The sequence below is a fragment of the Lepidochelys kempii genome, chromosome 3 (genome assembly GCF_965140285.1).
Source record: "Lepidochelys kempii isolate rLepKem1 chromosome 3, rLepKem1.hap1, whole genome shotgun sequence".
Lineage (NCBI taxonomy): Eukaryota > Metazoa > Chordata > Testudines > Cheloniidae > Lepidochelys > Lepidochelys kempii.
The window spans coordinates 56,102,829-56,122,107 of record NC_136382.1 but is presented as its reverse complement, the minus strand read 5'-3'; the positions used below and the strand labels follow the sequence as shown (position 1 = coordinate 56,122,107).

The 19,279-nt window shown below is 39.4% G+C and overlaps 1 protein-coding gene across 1 annotated transcript in view; it reads left to right on the top strand.

Annotated features, from left to right (window-relative positions):
* The window catches only part of LMBRD1 (LMBR1 domain containing 1), a 236,733-nt gene that overhangs the window by 183,673 nt on the left and 33,781 nt on the right, over nucleotides 1-19,279 (top strand). The window contains exons 13-14 of the mRNA XM_073336361.2: nucleotides 834-983; nucleotides 14,120-14,201. Coding sequence (XP_073192462.1) covers nucleotides 834-983; nucleotides 14,120-14,201 — 232 coding nt within the window. The remainder of the gene's footprint in view (nucleotides 1-833; nucleotides 984-14,119; nucleotides 14,202-19,279) is intronic.

Here is a 19,279-nt window from a genome sequence, read left to right as displayed (position 1 = left end):
TAATGCTAACGTTGTAACCATTTTCAAAAAGGAAGACAAGGCCAACTATGGCAACTACTGAGGCATTGTCCTTCTCTCCATCATTGGGGAAATTCTTGCTAGAATCTGACTGAATTGTTTGCTCCCTCTTGTAGAGGAAGTACTTCCAGAGCCCCAGTGTGGCTTCAGACCATCACGAGGCACAACCAACATGATTTTTGCAGCCAGGCAGATCCAGGAAAAGTGTCAAAAACAACACCAGGAGCTGTATATGGCCTTTATCAATCTGACCAAAGCCTTCGACTCTTTCCAGAGTCTCATGGTTGACAATCATGTCAAAGTTGGCTGCCCACGAAAATTTAGTACCATTGTAAGACTCCTCCTTGACTAGATGACTGCCTTCATCTTGTGCAGTGGCTCTACCTCTGAGCCCTTTGTCATCCGAACTGGAGTAAAACAATATCGCATTTGACAGCAACCTCTTCAACCTTTCCCATCTCTGTGCCAGAACTAAAGTAATATCTTCAACAATAACCGATCTCCAGTATGCAGATGATTGTGCTGTAGTTGCACACTCAAAGGAGAATGTGCAAACAGCCCTTAATTGCTTCTCTGAAGCTTGATCATTTGTATAGTATATGTAGAGGCTTTTACATTTACAGCTATGTCTTTGGGGGAGAGGTGTTTTGAATATATTTCTACTGTCTCAACAGTAGAGTTTCAGGATGTAATTGGGGAAATAACGAATATAAATATCTAGTATAAAAGCCATGTCCTTTAACAGATATCAAGTTTGATAACCTAGAGAAACAATTCTGATCTAATATTTGTACATATCTTCTGTTTTTTTTTAGTTGTATAAAATTAGAAGAGGTAAAACTCGGCCCCAAGCGCTCTTATTTCTCTGTATGATACTTCTGTTGATTGTTCTTCACACAAGTTATATGATCTACAGTCTTGCACCTCAGTATGTCATGTATGGAAGCCAAAAATACCTGGTACAGGTGAGACTTTCCCTTTCATAAGGATATATATAACTTACCTTGTTTTTTAAAAATGTGTTAAAATTGCATATATGGGGTGAGGCAAAGCACAGCCCTGCTGTATACCTATTTTTGAAGGGATACAACCATAAGAATCTCCTAGAGTTATTGTGCCTCTAGATATTTTGTAGGAGTACAGCCTGGAGAAACTCTGTGTTGCACCCTTTTACACAATGCAGCGTGTAGTTTCTATCTGCTCTCCTGGTCTGTGTAGAGCTGTAGAGGGACCTAGTTCTGGCCCCATCTAGAAGGAAATTACATTTGTTGCTACTAGCTTCCAGTAAGCCTCATGTTGCCTCAACACAGGAACTGCTTTTTATTATTTTCATTATATTCTGATGATGGCCAAGCTCCCCAATCAGGAATAGGGTCCCATTGTGGAATTCTCTGTATAAATTCATAGTAGCTGCCCCAGACAGCTTGCTAATCTAAAAATAAAAAAGTGGAGGGCATAATAGGATACAAGGTCATCGGAGTAATGGAGGGCATATGTCAGGGTTCCTTACCCATTCTGAACTCTAGGGTACAGATGTGGGGACCTGCATGAAAGACCCCCTAAGCTTATTCTTACCAGCTTAGGTTAAAAACTTCCCCAAGGTACAAACTTTGCCTTGTCCTTGAACAGTATACTGCCACCAACAAGCGCTTTAAACAAAGAACAGGGAAAGAGACCGCTTGGAGATGTCTTCCCCCAAAATATCCCCCCAAGTCCTACACACCCCCTTTCCTGGGGAGCCTTGAGAATAATATCCTAACCAATTTGTTACAAAATCATCAAAGACCCAAACCCCTGGATTTTGGAACAGTGGAAACATCAGTCAGGTTCTTAAAAGAAGGATTTTATTAAAAAAAAAAAAAGAGATCAAAATCATCTCTGTAAAATCAGGATGGAAAATACAGGGTATTCAGATTCAAAACACAGAGGATCCCTCTCTGGGCAAACCTTAAAGTTACAGAAAACAGGACTAAACCTCCCTCTTAACACAGGGAAAATGCACATAAAACAAAAGATAAGCTAATCCACCTTGCCTAGCCTACGTATACTGATTGCAATATTGGAGACTTGGATTAGGATGGGTTGGAGAAGATTTCTGATCTGATCAGATTTCTGATCAGATTTCTGTCTGGCCTCTCTCAGTCCCAAGAGAGAACAACCACATAAACAAAGAGCACAAACAAAAGCCTCCTCCCCTGCCCCAAGATTTGAAAGTATCTTGTTCCCTTACTGGTTCTTTAGGTCAGGTGCCAGCCAGGTTAGCTGAGCTTCTTAACCCTTTACATGTAACAGGATGTTGTCCCTGGCCAGGAGGGATTTTATAGCACTGTATACAGAAAGGTGGTTACCGTTCCCTTTATTTTTATGACAGCATATGTCTTGATAGTTCTGTTTTGAAACAAATTTTTAAACCTTTGTCTAATTTTTTTAAAATTATCCCAAAAATTACTTTTATCCTGTAAATGTCCTACTTAATCTTAGCCTTTTTCTACAGTATAAATTTATAATTATCACTAAACTTTTCCATTATTCATTTTAACTACTGCTTCTTTTAACTCTTGCATCACTGTATTTTATCATTTTTAAGCTGTGCCATTTTATTCCATTCCGTACTTTTTTCTATTTTAAATTAGTTTTGATTCTTGCACTTCGTGTTTATTGTATTTATCTCTTTCTATTTTTAAGAAAAAAGGTACCTAATCATTGGGAACTTCAATCTGAGTGGCATATGCTGAAGGTCTCATTCTACCAGTACTAATGTGTTCTTGGAGTTTCCAAAACTTAAATGACAATTTCCTAATTCAAAACTCTTTCATCTAACATGCATTAGATGTGATATTGACAGATATAGAGAAATGGATCTCTGAATTAAAAATCAGTAGTTGCTTAGGTGCATGTGATCGTGACTCAGTTGCTCTTTTTACACATAACAGATGTAAAGTCCAAACTAGTAATATGTACTTTGTGAAATTGGCCCTTTTAAATCACCAAGTTGAAAACAATTCTGAGCCGAAGGAGCTGGGAGAAAGAATTTTTAAACACAAAAATGTGAACAGTTGAGACCCGTTAAAAAAACATTTTGACTAGATGCCCAAGTCGTCTCAGTTCCAAAATTGAGAGAACATTACACTGGTTAAGACAGCCTGGTTTAGGTGAAAGCAGCCATTAAACACACAATGTATAACATGGGGAAATGGGGGAGGAGAGAGAAATAACTGTAAATTAGAAGTTGGGAATTGTCCAAAATCAATAAGGGAAGCAAATGGACACTTTGAGAAATCTATGGCCTGCAAAGTTAAAGATGGTAAGGAATTTAAGTATATTAGGAACAGACAGAAACATAATACTAGATGGAAATTTTAGAATTGTCAATGCAAAAAAGTAGAAGTATGGAGCAATCTCTTTAAAGTGTTTGGAAAAGACCCAAGTCATTACTCAGCATCATGTGACATGAATATAATACTTTTCATTCTAACCCAAGAGGATGCTCAACAGCAGCTACTAAAGCTAGACATTTTAAAATCAGCAAGTCCAGATAACTTGCATCCGTGTCAGAGAGTTTTAAAAGAGCTGGCTGGAGAGCTCTCTGACCCATAAATGTTTATTTTCAATAAGTCTTGGAAACCTGGAAATTTCAGAGGAATGGAAGAAGGCTACTGTTGTGCCAATATTTAAAAGTGTAAATGAGGTGAGCTGGGTAATTACAAGCCTGCTAGCCTGATACTGAAACTCAACAAAATATTAGAATGGCTGATATGGGCCTCAGTTTAATGAAAAATTGAGAGTAATATAATTAATGTCAATCAGCATGGGTTTATGGGAAATAGAATCTGTTAAAGTAACTTGATATCTTTTTTTTTTTTTCCATGAGATTACAAGTCTGGTTGATAAAAGTAGTAGTGCTGATGTAATATATTTAGACTTCTGAAATGCATTTGACTTAGTACTGCACAACATTTTGATTAAGAAACGAGAATGATACAAATCAACAAGGCACACATTAAATATATTGAAAACTGATAAGTCTCTATGTAATTGTAAGGAGGGAATCATTGAGTGCTTTTAGTGGGGTCCCACAGGGATTGGTTCTTGGTCCTATGCTATTTAACATTTTATCAATGACATGGAAGAAAAATAAAATCCCTTAGAGCAGGGGGTGGGCAAACTACAGCCCGCAGGCCTTTTTTATCGAGCCCGTGAGCTTCGGCCAGGGGAGCAAGGCCAGGGGCTTGCCGCGCTCCACCCGGCGCTGCTGGACCAGCAGATTTGTCACGCTCCGGCAGGGAGAGCGGGGAGTGAGGCTTGCTGCGCTCCACCTGGTGCTCCTGCCTGCGGAGCGGGACCAGGGGCTTGCCTGCCCAGTGCTCCTCAGTGATGAGCATTTCATTTTGAGCACCATCTTCGAGGAAGATTCTGCACGCAAAATGCCGCATTCTGCAGGCATGACCTCACCACCCCTATGCAGCAGTGTGCCAAATCCCCTCCCGGTTTCCTGTGGCCCCACCCTCAAGTGGAGGGAAACCGTCCAGGGCCGCAGCTGCTCTGCTTTGGGTTCTTCCGCAAGTGGCACAGCTGCCTCGGTGTCACATTGCCAGCAGGGCCCATAGGAGGCCATGGTACCCTCCCATGAAGCCCCCCGCGCACCATGTCTCATGAGTCCTCTAGCCACACCGCGGTAACATCCCTTATTATATACAAAATTTTAATGAACACAACTGTGCAAACAGAATTCGAAGTACAACAGTAAGAACATTTTTGGGGGGAGGCTGGAGCATAAAGTTACAGGTGAGTTTACACCTGCCTCTTCTTGTCCACATGGATTCTGGGATAGAGTGCCATGGCTCAAAATTGTCAGAGGCACTGACTCCTGACAAATCCAGGCTAGAGAGAGGGCCCAGTTTTTTCACAGTGCATGCCATCTTGTAAAACAGCAGTTTGAAATAAGGGCAGCAGTTAAGATTTTCTTTTTCCTTTCAAAAATGAGTGCTGAAAAAAAAAAAAAAGTGGACAATGAGTGTTGGGTTTTCAACAAAGAACGGAATACAAAATACTTTTTCACAAACGTGAACTCGAAGGCTGTATGCCTGATTTGTCAGGAGAGCATCGCGGTGTTCAAGGAGTACAACTTGAATCACTATTTTTCAACAAAGCATCCTAATTATGGCAGCAATTTAACAACTGAGGGAAGGGCAAGAAAAGCTGAGCAACTTGCCACAAACTTAAAAACTCAGCAAAATATTTATGTGCTACAGTCTGCAATTCAGGAAGCCACTACAAAGGAAAGTTACGTTCTGACATTTAAAATCGCTAAACAAAATAAGCCTTTTGCTGAAGGGGAGTTTTTTGAAAGAATGCATGGTTGATGTTTCTAGCATGCTGTGCCTGGAATACCAAAACAAATTTGATGAGATTCGTTTGTCACAAAGAACAGTTACTCTCCGTGTAGAAGTGATTGATGAATGTTTGGCTTCTGAGTTGAACAAGAAAGCACAGGGCTTTACATTGTTTTCATTAGCTCTCGATGACAGCACTGACATTAAGGACACAACACAGTTACTGATTTTTGTCAGAGGAATTGATGACAAATTTGAAATCACAGAGGAATTTTTATCAATGGAATCAATGAAAGGCACAACTCAGGGATCGAGTGCAACTAAGGGATCGGGTGTATGGGTGCCTTGAACATCTGAAGCTCCCCTGGAGTAAACTGGCAAACATAACCACAGATGGATCACCAAATTTAACAGGGAAAAATGTAGGACTTTTAAAAAGAATTCAGGACAAAGTAAAAGACGACAACCCTAATAAAGGTGATTTTTCTGCATTGTATTATACATCAGGAGGCCCTCTGCAAAAATGTCCAGGACATTGATCATATTGTTCTCACAGTAGTGAAAATAGTGAACTTAAGGGGACTTAATCATCAGCAATTAATTTCCCTTCTTGAAGACACTGATACGGAACATCAGGACTGACTTTATCATACAAATGTCCGGTGGCTTAGCCTAGGAAAGGTATTGCAGTGAGTGTAGGAGCTCAGAGATGAAATTTGCACTTCTCTGGTGATGCAGGGGAAAGAAAATGATTTCCCTGAATTAAAGAACTCATACTCTGTGTGCGACCTCGCTTTTCGTGTGGATATCTTGGCACATTTAAATGACCTTACTGTAAACCTACAAGGAAAAAATGTTTGTACACAAATTGTATTCTAGTGTGACAGCTTTCAAAGCCAAGTTAGTCTGGTTTTCAAAACAAATTAAGGACAAAGTGTTCGCTCACTTTCCAACACTGAAATACTTGGAAGTGTCATCAGAGCAGAGAGAGAAGTACAGCAAAATTTTGAGTGACTTGCACAGAGAATTTTCTCATATATTCTCTGACTTTGAGAAGATAGAGAAGACACTGGAGCTGGTGTCATGCCCACTGTCATTTGACTACAAGAAAGCCCCACAAGAATTACAACTGGAGCTCATTGATCTCCAGTGCAATTCTACCTTGATGGAAAAGTACAGTTCAGAAAAACTGGATGAGTTTATGCCTCCTTGAGTGAAACAAAGTTCCCAGGTATCCACCAGGTGGCACAGAAAATCCTTGTTTTGTTTGGCTCCACCTATGTGTGCGAACAAACATTTTCCCTGCTGAATTACAACAAGTCTCTCTACAGATCCCAGTTAACTGATCAGCATCTCGGCTCGGTATTGCAGATTTCCACAACAAGAACGACACCGGACTTTGATGCCATTGTAAAAATGGGTGACCAGCTGTATTGTTCACATTAATCAAAGAAGGCATGGAAGGGGTTTAGTTTGGTTTCATTATTGTAATACATTGTTATGGTATATTTATAATAATAAGTAAGGTTTTATGTTTATTTCCACTGAAATGTATCTCTATTAAATAGAGTTTATTTGAATATCTCTGAATTGTCAATTTTGTGAGCGTTCGTGGCCCGCCATGAGGTAGTCAGGGGGTGGGGAGGGGCAGGGGCCAGGCTGTTTGGGGAGGCACAGCCTTCCCTACCCGGCCCTCCATACAGTTTCACAATGCCGATGCGGCCCTCGGGCCGAAAAGTTTGCCCACCCCTGCCTTAGAGTTTTCAGATGACACAAAAATTAGAGGAGTGGTTAATAATGAAAAGGGCAGTTCACTGATACAGAATAATCTAGAGTGTTTGGTAAAATGGGTTCAAGCAAACACTATGTGTTTTTAATACAACCAAGTTTAAGTCATACATCTAGAGGGGAAAAAAATGTAGGCCTTGCGTATAGGATTTTGATGTCTGTCCTGGGAAGCAGTGGCTCTGGAGATGATTTTGAGGTCATGGAGGATAATCAGCTGAACATGAGCTCCTAGACCAACACTATGGCGAGAAGCATTGCATTGGCCTTGGATATATAATCAGGAGAATCTCATGTAGGAGTAGAGGCTGTTTCCTTTGTCTTAGACACTGTTGTAACAGCTGCTGGAATTCTGTGTCCACCCAAACAAGCTTAACTCCTCTGTAGTATCATCATGCAACAACCATACATTTGTGTTTAATACTTCTTATTACTTGTAATTACACACTTGATTAAACTAATTTTAAACACACTGATTTTTTTCCTGATTTTCCCACACACACACACACAGTATTAGCATGGGAAAGGGATAGACATTTGGGTGTCATAATGGAGTACTTTTGTATACCGTAACATGTTTAGGTTTATTTAAAGTTTATCTTTAGCTTTGGGTCACCTGCATGTACAATAAGATTTAGACTTACTGCTTTTTCTAGTAGTTGGGCCATGGAGGATAAAAGGAAATGCTGCCTTTCAGAGGCTTAACCACCTAGCTTAGTTACTGCATCTCACTGACCAGTCTGTATGTCTCTGCCCCACCCCGGCAGACCCTCTGACAGATATGCCCTCTGAATTCCCAAGTGTTTATCATTGATCGTTGCTTTCAGAGTACACCTGTACTCCTGCCTCACTCCTAGGACAGTACACTCTCTGGGTGCACAGTGGAGTCAATGCAGCAGTACCTTAGGCCATGTCTACACTTACCGGGGATCAATGCTGCTGCAATCGATCAGCGGGGGTCGATTTAGCGGGTCTAATGAAGACTGCAGAGCACACTCTGGTCAACTCTGGTATTCCACCAGAGTGAGAGGAGTAAGGTAAGTTGATGGGAGAGCAGTAAGTCAACCTAAGCTACGTGACTCAGCTACGTTATTCACAAGGCCTTAGTGTCACATGGTAAATCTTCTCTAGTAATGGAGAAGAATAGATCATATTTTTCCTATTGTCTTTCATCTAGCAGGGAGCCAGTACATTTGCAAATGACCTGAGCTGCAATCAATAGGGTCCACTCACTGGTCACTGTGAAAGACATCTGATTTTTTTGTTCAGCAAATGCAGCTGTCTTATAAATTTGTTTGCTAGCAAAGAGCAACTACCTGGAAGACCTTAGTTCCTTGTTAGATGCCCTAGTCTAACCCAAGTAATACTTTTTTATTGAGACAATTCTGGATTCTTAAAAAGGCTGTACTTTTTCTTCCAGAACAAAGAAATTTAAAAATCCTTTCAGCAATAAAATTACTACAAGAGAATTCATGTTAAAGATGTTCTTTCTCAAGCTGATGAGCCTTATGGCTTTGACAGCATATGTACTTCAGTATGTCATGTCATGCTAGCCAAATACAGACAGCAATATTTTGAAACTGATACAGCCAGGGATGTATTCCTATCCCTTACATGGTAGACTCAACATCTCTCTGCCCTGGAAAGAGTTGCTTTCAACTTTCCAGCTCTCAGTCCCAGTCACCTTTGACACTTCCATTCTAGGCTGGGGTAGCTATTCTAAGGATTTGTAAACTCAGTCACTTGAATTTCTGGGAGGAAAAATCTTCATGTCAACATCTAGAATTAAGGGCATTATATTGGGCTCTCAAGTCCTTTTTCCATCTTCTGTGTGGCAGAGTGAACCAAGTACTTCCTAACAACATTGCAGATGTCTTATGTGAACTATTAGGGGGAACACCTTCCAGAGAGGCCATAGCTCTGTGGGATAGTCCATAGTACACAGTACACCAAATTTATCCATTTGGTAGCCACCTTGCAGGGAAGGACAATATTACTGGTGGATCAGCTGAGCAATGACTTACACGATCAATATTTGTTGTCACTCAAGAACTCAGTAGCAAACATCTCCCTATGAGTATATGTGGAGACAGACCTACATGCAACAAGATTTAACACCAAAGTTTAGAGGTTTTGCTTCAGAATAGGAGCAGATAATCAGTCCATAATAGGTGGGTTTCTTCTAGACTAAACAGGGACTCTTTCTAAGTCAGGAGAACCAAACAAGAGGAAAGCCAAGGTTATTGGGATTCCAAGGCATGGATAAGATGCCCTGGAAGAGTTGCAAGGAGTTTCTCTCTCCTCTCCTGCGCCCCTGAACACATAATTTCAAACCTATTGTCCCCAGTAGAGAGGTCAGAATTCCCATATGGACACAGACTCTCTCCACTGGACAGCATGGGCCATAGAATTTTGACAGATCTAGAACTGTCCTGTTTGGAAAAGCTCCAGGAGATTCTGTTAAAGCAATCAACTTGCCTGTTATGATTGTAAGTGAAAAAGGTTCTCCTTGTGGGCAACCAGCAATAACATAAACCCAGCTTCAGTTCCCATTTAATCTATACTTGTGTACTTATTTCACGTGACATGCTTGGGACTTTCAATACTATCAGTAAAAGTACATCTCCAGTTGGTCAAAATAATGTATCCAGCTATAATTTAGTTAAAAGGTTATTGAGCAGATCTGTCTTTTGGTTAGAGAATCCGTGCCTAAATGGGACCTAAATCTCATATGTAATTAGCTTGTGAGACTTCCTTTGAACCAATTGGAGACTATTTCCTATTTCATCTCTCAATTAAGACAGCCTTTGAAAAGATATATGTAGGAAACTGTTCTGTACTGGCAATGGCATGAGCGAGGGGTTTTCTCATCTGAAGTTTGATTGTATGGATACACTGACGTGCAAATGGTTGCCAATTTTCAGCAGTTCTTAACATGTTTTCAAGAAACTTTCAGGTACATAAGTGGTGGTTCTTCCCCTCGCGTATTTAAATCAATGAAAACTAAATTTGTTACTACGTGAGCCTTGAATATAAAAGTCAAAACTGAGAATTCTATTCCCTGCTTTTTCTTAGCTGTGGTTGAACATAATTTTTTAAAATTCTGCTAGTGTTTATTGCATATTTTAAAAGTTAGTTTGTTCTGTGCGTGTTTAATCTGTTCTTAGTACCCTGCTTATGTAGAAATCAGAATTCAGTTTTTAGTATGTTTTCATCTGTATAGTGGAGTTAATTTGCTGTTCCCATTTCTCCATTGTAATCTTTCTTCCTATGCTTGCAAATTCCAATTAATCTGTAAATATCCCTATTGGGAAACAATATTTGCGTAGACATATTCAGCAATTCTGTAACTTTTGATTCTTCAACTTCCCATCCTTTTTAATGTTCAAAACCTTAAAAGAGAAAAAAGCATCTTGTAGTGGAGGCATTGGCTTGTGCAATTTTCTTTACACTAAAAAGGAAGAGGGTTGATTTAGTAAGAAAAGATGGCCTTGTGGTTAAAGCATTGGACCAGGACTAATCTAAAATATGACAGGATGAGGAATTGAATCCATATCTCCTGACTATATCACTGACTAATGTTACTTTTGAAAACTCAGGGAAGTTGAAAAGTCCCAGAATGCTGGTGAAAACCAAATGTAGCACTGATCTTCAAAAAAGAAGTGTAATTCTAGCAATTGCCATTTAATCTATTTTCAATACCTGGGGGGAGCGAAACTTTTAGAATGAACAAAATCTTATGAAGTCTTCTGTTTGGGCTCCTTCTCTCATACCTACATTACCTTGGGGGAAGAGAACATATTCTGAGCTGAGTAAGCCATGTAAACCCCTGATGGAGGCACACGTACTCCAGTATGCTTTCAAAGCCCTTAGACTTGGGCAGGCAAACTTTTTGGCCTGAGGGCTACATCGGGTTTCCAAAATTGTATGGAGGCCCGGTTAGGGGAGGCTGTGTCTTCCCAAATAGCCAGGCGTAGCCCGGCCCCCACCTCCTATCTGACCCCCGCTTCTCCCCCCGTGATGGCCCCATCTGGGACTCCTACCCCATCCATTGGCCCCTGCCACCCCATCCAACCCCCCCTCTCATTCCTGACTTGCCCCCTGGGACCCCTGCCCCATCCAACCACCCTTTCTTCCTGTCCCTTGACTGCCTTCCCCCGCCACTCCATCCAGCCACCCCCCTCCTTCCGGCCTGCCCCTCCCCGGGACCCTTGCCCCAGCCAACCACCCTGTTCCCCGCCCTCTGACCCCCGTGACCCCTGTCCACACCCCCATGCCCTGACCACCACCCTGAACTCCCCTGCCCTCTATCCAGCCCTCCCTACCCCCTTACCGTGCTGCCTAGAGCACAGGTGGCTGGCGGTGCTACAACCGACCTGCCCAGAGCACCAGTCAGACCGCGGCTCTGCAACTGCGCTGCCCAGCCCCCCAGAGTGTTGCGCACTGAGGCTGCAGGGGAGGGGCTGGGAGCAAGCGTCCTGGGCCAGGAGCTCAGGGGCCTGGCAGGAGGGTCATGCGGGCCATAGTTTCCCCATCTCTGCCCTAGACCCTTGTGATGTCAGTACAGTACAGTCCATTACTCTAAGACGATATTGCTTTCCACTTCTTAGTTTTCTTCTCTGCCCTCATTTCATCCTTTTCCACCTGCACATTACTCTGCTACCTGCTTCTTTATCTCTGATTTACCATGCTCTTCCACCTACCTTCTGCCTTTAGAAATACGCTCATTAGCCTATCCCTTTCCAATAAAAGAAACCACTTTTAAGCTTTCAGTTAATGTTTTTTAAAAAAATCAACCAAGTTACATGCAGTTTAAGTAAATGCATCACCTTTAACTGCAACCCCTGCATTCTCGTCTCTTAACCCACTCCCTTTCATATTTCTCTTTGCTTGTTCCTTTTTCGTTTAGTTTGTAAGCTTTTCAGAGCAAGGACCACATCTGTTCTGTGAAGTGTCCAGTAGAATTCTGAGTACTCAATAAATGAAGAAGAATTAAATTTGCCAGACAAACTGGATTATTTTTGATAGAAATGCAAAATTAATTGCTGAAGAAAAGTAACATCTTTAATATACTTACATTTGACTATTGAATAGAATTTGAACGCTGTCCTATAGAACTAAGACTTAATTCATATTGGCTTGAATGTCTGAATCTCCTTGAATAGCTTGATGATTGACCAAAGGGATAGTAAGCAAAACCTTATAAAAATGGCAGGATAAATGGGGATAGTTTCTAGCAAGTGTATTGCTTGGTTTGTTATTAGACTTGGTCTTACATAATGAAATAAAATTGAGACCCTAAATTAGGAGGAGTTTGGGAGAAATAATAAAAATACAATATGCAAAAGCAAGCTAGAAGCTTCCCATCACAGATAATAAGATATGATCCATTCTCCAAGGAGCCTAATGAGGCAGCAATGGTTTTAGGGTGTTGAAAGACTCGAATAACATCAGTATGCTCAATCAGAGAATGAGTTTCTCAGTAAAGACTGGTGCACAACATGGTGTAATAAAAGTAGAATAATCTGGAATAAAATCAACACTACTTAATTAGCTCATATCTTGTAGGTGTTATGTGGACTATTAGGAAATAACAAAATCAGAAAGAGTATTGTCCTTGTGGATTAGGTCAGGAAGGGTGTTCAATGTGTAGGAATAAGCAGGGAAGAAAGTGCAAACACCGAAATAAGTTGTGGAAGAAGTGAATGAATAGAATATTGAGGCTGGCATCATTTATGAAGCAGACATAGTGGGTGGGAATAATGTGACTGGGCTGTTGTTTCCTTGAATAGTGAAGAAGAAATGGACACCTGTCGTCTGAGTGGAGGGTGGGATGCTTGTGGTGGATACTAGGGAGAAATGTAATGGTGGGCTTTTGGAACCAGAGAAGGAAGGCACTCTTCTGCCCATTGCCCCACCTTTCTCCTCTTTCTCCTTGTAACTTCCTTACATCTTGCAATCTGAGGAAATGCCTGTCTCTACTTTTACAGGAGACCTTATTTGAGGCCTGGTGTCTTGCAGGGGCAAAGGTAACTTGAGAAGCCTGATCTAGAGGTGATGTGTGTGTACATTCAGTTAGGCAGCTGTCATTTTCCCTGGATCAGCTGGCTGATGATTCCTTCAGGAGATCAATCTGCAAAGGTTTATTTTAAAAAAAAAAAGCCTCTTTTGTGAAAGTGATCATGACTCTCCCAGTTGACAGGCACATGTTCATTTTAGTTGCAAACAACCATCAAGACATGCAAGAACTATCAAGGGAACTGGGGAAATCAGATGTCTGGGCATGAAGTAAGCAAATAAAGTTCAGCTTCAAAAAATGTCAGATAAGTAATCTGAGGGAAATTAATTTGAAATATGGATACTGAGTGGGAGGGAGATATCTGGGAAGCATAGGAGCAGTAGTGGGCAGCTAATTAGGCCCACATTTGAGATGCAATATGACACTGAAAAGAGCTAATGCAATTTTATGATGCTTACATAGCGACATCATAGAGCTATACTGCTCTAGTGTACCTATGGCTAGAATCAAGTCAGTAACACTTCCACAGTGCCTAGCTGGATCTTTCAATCCATCATGTGATCCAACAGCTTTAGCTCATACAACTATGTTTATCAGGTCCCTGTATGTACAGTCAAAATGGTTTATCATTTAAAAATGTTTATCATTTGTTAAAATGTCATCAACTAAAGCTTAATTATGAAAAAGAGAATCCTTTGGAGCAATTTTATACTGCGAAATTATTCTGTAATACTTCAGAACCTGTAAAGCATTGAAAATAAACAATGGCATGCAAAGATTAAAGACGTACTGCAAGAATTTTTTTAATCTTTTTTTCCTGCAAGCAAAATTTAAAACATCTATAAAATATAGCTGTGTCAAAATGATTTTTTGCAAGATTTATATGCTTCAGAAAACACCACATTGCATAATGTATTCACCTATATAAAATGTTCTTTTCTGATGTTACATATTCTTCACACAGCATAATATGACACTTGTTGATGGCCAGCCAGGGAATGTTACAACATATGTGCCTAAAGTCTGTGATGCAGATGCCCCAGAAGGTAAGACAAACAAAACTTTTGTTCAGTGCACACTTCCTCTGTTACATCATTGTAGAAGATTGGTTACTTTGTTATATTTGTGTCCACTAGTAAGAGAAACCACTGAAATTTTATTTTCTTAAAAGATAATTGAGCATTTGCTCCAGCTTCTTTAGGGTTTATGTCCTCTGTGTTAAGGTTTACTTACAGAAGGTAGAAATGTAGCCTAGTTAACAGCCTAGTAAATTCCCATTTGTGGAAAGAAGTCTACTCTGTAGAATATAAATCCTAATGCAATGCATTTTACTATACATACATAAAGATCTAACTTAACGGATCTCCCACTCGCTTAAATAATATACATGTGTTAACAATACCCTTCACAAAATTTGTTTTTTTCAAGGTTTAGATCAGTTTCTGAAAGGGGAAGTGTAAGTGATTTTTTTGGTGGGGGATTGGTGAAGCATCCAAAAAACTGTTATGCTAGCAAATAATTCTGAAATGCATCCTTTTTACAATGAAAATTCAAGAATCCTATAATTACATAGGCTTGTAATCATAAATATTTTCAAATTTAGTAAAGGTGTATATATAAACATCTAAGGAATGTTATTGAGCCAGAAAAATGTAGTCAGAAGTGTGCCTAATAGAAAATTCATGCCCACCAAGCAACTTACCAACGATCCTGGTGGATTATATATCACTGACCATTTATAATCAAGATGGCATGTTTTTGAGGCCACAATCTTTGCATTTAAAAAAAGTATTGACTTCTTCAAAATCAGCAAAAATAGATTTACAGCCATCTAAAATAATCCATGAATTTTCAGGATGAAGCAGTGGAGTTTGTGCTCCAATCTTGGCATATTTTTTCTCTGATGTAAAAGCTTGCACAGGCTGTGGAAGGGAAGGTTGAAAAAACGGGGAAAATGTGTATGTATACATGGATATGTATCCATAAAGCCTGGGGTCGGCAGAAGGAAGGTTTCTTAAAAATATTACTAAGCACAAAGCATGCTTATCAATAATTGGTAGAAAAGACATGAGTTTTGTAATAGCTTTCCATATAATTCCAAATCAGCTATCGTCTTTCTCCACAAGCACTTACACAGACGCTGGGATCTAAAACACTTTTTTTCTTCCCATCACAGGGTAATGATTGGAAAAAAATCACATTTAATTTTAAGAGCACTTTCATTAAGGGATTTGAATATTGGTGATCATATCTGAACCTGTTCCCAGTACAGAACATGTAGATGTTGTTATGGCTGTGGTGTTGTATTTAGGAATTTTGTTGCCTCTGTAGAGTTGTATTTTTTCCATACAAAAGTTAGCATTTAAATTTACTATCTCAGGCATCAGTGTCTCATTGTCTTTGGACATCAGTCAACAAGACTCTCTGAAAGAGTTTCTGCCTGTGCTTCTCTCTTAAATAGAGCATCCTTGACTTGTCTTCTACCTTTGTGAATGCTGCACTGTCATTAAGAATAACTCTGAGTTCCTAATGTGGGAACTATGTTGTGGTCTTTCCCCTTTTTTCTCCCTTCCACTTCAGATGGTAATACTTACCTACAATTTACCAGTGCTGACACAAGAAGATGGATAGGGGAAGCATCCCTTGTAAACAGCATTATTTTGTGACCTGGGTCAAATTAGGTAAAAGTGTCTGTCCCCCAGAATAAGTTCCACCTTCTTAAGATGCCAGAATGGGAAACCATTTCAGTAGATCAAAAAAATGCTCAAATATTTTATAAATATAAGATTTTCTGGGCTTGACTCATTGACCTGAATTTGAATATACCCATGGGCTCTGCTGGACTCTTCAGTCTTGGATTCTCTGGGGTGGAGTTCAGATATCCTGCCGATTGCTTTGGGTTTTGCCTCTCCTTGATGAGGGTAAAAATAAATGCTGGTATTCTCCCAAACCCACCACACTTGGCTCGTAAATAAACTATCACTCAGAATACATAGATCTTCACAATATACTTCGCTATATACTTTGACCAAAGTACAACCTAATGCTGGCATTTAAAATATCCTCATTGGCATCTGAGTTAGCACCCATTTAGGAAAACTGGGTAGTTCATACTTCTTGAAGCTATTATTTCAGCCTCTCTGCAAACTCTAGTACACATCATTGCACTGGGTACTTTTGGTTTGCATTGTCAAGCTTTTCTTTGCAACTATAGCGCCCAGAGTCTTCAGCTTTTAAAAGATGAAAGCAGAGATTCTGGAAAACAAGAAGTGATTTTGTAGAGGTGCTGATGTGCAGTACTGCTGCATACTAGCCCAGTTCAAGGCCTGTGTAACTATTATGAAGGGTTAGGATCACTTAATAGAATGCCTTGATGTAAGCATTTAATATAGGTATAGCCAACACATAATACAATAAACTGTATTTTGCTTCCAACGGTTCTTATTAGAATTCTTTGAGAATGTTTGTTTGGAAGGAAGTGTTTCTTTTGTTATTGATAGAACTTTTTTTGTTTTTCTCTTGTTTTCTGTACATGTCTTTTGAGAGTCTCATTGAATTCATAATAATTATGATCAATCCATGCATTGGGAAAAGAATCTACGGAAATGCGAGAAAGCCAAACTTGGTGCTTGTCTGCTTTCACTGCGTTGTGATGACCCACAAAATTGTGACGGTTCAGAGTTTAAGTGGATTTTCTTTTCCCCCAGTCTCTCATACTTACAGTAGAAAACAGAATTTAAAGCAAATATTGTCGATTTATCTGATAAGAATATTTTTGAAACCTTAAAATATAGTCTGAACAGGTGAACACGGAAGTTCCACATACTGTCAAGAGTTACAAATGTTTGCTCAACTGATTGCTTTCTTTCTCTAATAGATATTCCAACTTACTGATGGAATTTTTTTGTTTTTAAATGTTATTGATCTAAAAATTCAGAGCATTGACTACGGCTTACAAGTGTGTGGTAGGTTTGGTAGTTTTAGTTTCTGTAAACAGCTGATTTAGAATATCTGAGGACTACTAAAAAAAATTTTTTGCAGAAATTTTTCCAGTCAATGGTTTATTTACATAAGAACATAAGAACGGTCATACTGGGGCAAACCAAAGGTCCATCTAGCCCAGTAACCTGTTTTCCGACAGTGGCCAATGCCAGGTGGCAAAGAGGGAATGAATGAAACAGATAATCATCAAGTGATCCATTCCCTGTCGCCCATTCCCAGCTGCTGGCAAACAGCAACTAGAGTCACCATATCCTCCATGAATTTATCTAGTTTTTTTTTTTAGCCCTGTTGTAGTCTTGGCCTTCACAACATCCTCTGGCAAAGAGTTCCACAGGTTGACATTTAAATTGTATTCATTTGGACCACTAACACTTTTCTCCTAAGCATTTATCTTGTATTTTGACATTGTCTTTTTTAGATGCAAGTATATTTTCTCCATATACTAATTTTACATCTTTAGCATTTAAAGTATTTTATTTTTTTACTGGCTCTGTGGATATACCTAAGTGTATAGTGACCTACTCTATTATAACCACTATTCAGATGTACTGGGGATGAGAGCCCTGCTGATTTTATTGCACTTGAATTGTATTTTTCTTCTCAGCAGAGTGAGCAAAGAACAACCTGACAGAGATCATGTTGTTATGGCAACTAATTTTCTAAAAATAATTTCTATATTGTTAGAACTTTAGTTGCCTTTAATATGAAATTCATTTTACATAGATTCGTTTCTAACCAGTATTTTGCTTGCTGAAGAGGACAGATTGTTTATATTTCTTCAAAATTAAAGATGGGGTAAATAGTAATACAATTTGAGTGCAAAACTATCAAATCTTTGATGTTATTTAGGTTCAGAACTGTAATGCTTAGGCAATTTTAGCTTGTATTTGAAAGTGTTAATATTGTCAAGAAACATTTTTTTCTCATATGTTGTCTGTGTTTTTACTTCTAATATATTAATTAACATAGTTTGAGTATCCTAGACTATGATGACTGACCTGAAAAAGGGAAAGCAGAAGACAAGAGGAAATGGAGTAGATAAAATTTTGCATTTTACTGGTTGAGAATCTTAGTCTTCATAAAAATTCCTTAACACAAATATATACAGTGCATGAATCGTCCATTTACTTGTTCAGTCTAAGTACATACAGTTTATTAAAATAATTGTCTGTAAAACAGCCAAGGATTTTGTACATGGCCGTACCTTAGTGTGTTATAAAAGGAAACATTTATTTATAATAAGCTTCAGTGGAGTTAAGAGATATTTGAAGCAGCTGTATGATAGAGGAGCTTTATGACAGAATATATACTTGCATTTTTTTAAATACAGTGGTAAATTGGAGTATTGTTTCAGTATGCAGTATGCTCTTAATCCGCTTTTACCACTGAGCAACCTTCCAATATTCCTTTCCCGGTTTTAATGTATTAACCAAGATGTATTTTTCCTTCTCCTTTTTGTTTGGAAATCTGGCCACTTAACATACTTTTTTTTATTTTGTTTTTGTTATCTGTGCAGCATTTATATTATTCCTAGGGGAATTCTGCTCCAAAAAATAATTATATGCACAATATTTTAAAATTCTGCAAAATTTTATTTGTCAAAATAACACTACATAATCATGTCAGTTTCAATTATTTTGGTAATTTTATTTCAAAATACCTGTCAGCATGTATGTCTGTATAGACACACACACAAATTCCCCCAGGAGTAGTGTTGAAGAAACTCCTATGACAACCCAGTTCCTGTTTCTCCGCTCCCTCTTCCCCCAGAGCCCAGCCAGGTGATTAAACACCCATAATCCGTCCCCCACAGAGCCCAGCCTTGAGGCCCCCCTTGCCCAGATACCTACACCCCATCGCCCAAGTGCCCAGTTGCAGGGCCTCCCCTAGCCCAGACACCTGCCCCCCTACTCCCCTCCAATAATATTTCATTGAATAGATACATTAATGTCACGTCTGGAAATTACATTTTAGGCAATTTGAAGTGCTTTTTCACTGCTTCTACTCTGTTATGGCCTGATCCAAAGCCCACTGAATTCAGACTAGTTTTGGTTGTCTTCAATAGCCTTTGCATTCAACCTTTTAGGGGTCTTATCCTCCTGCTTTCAAACCAGTGAGCAGA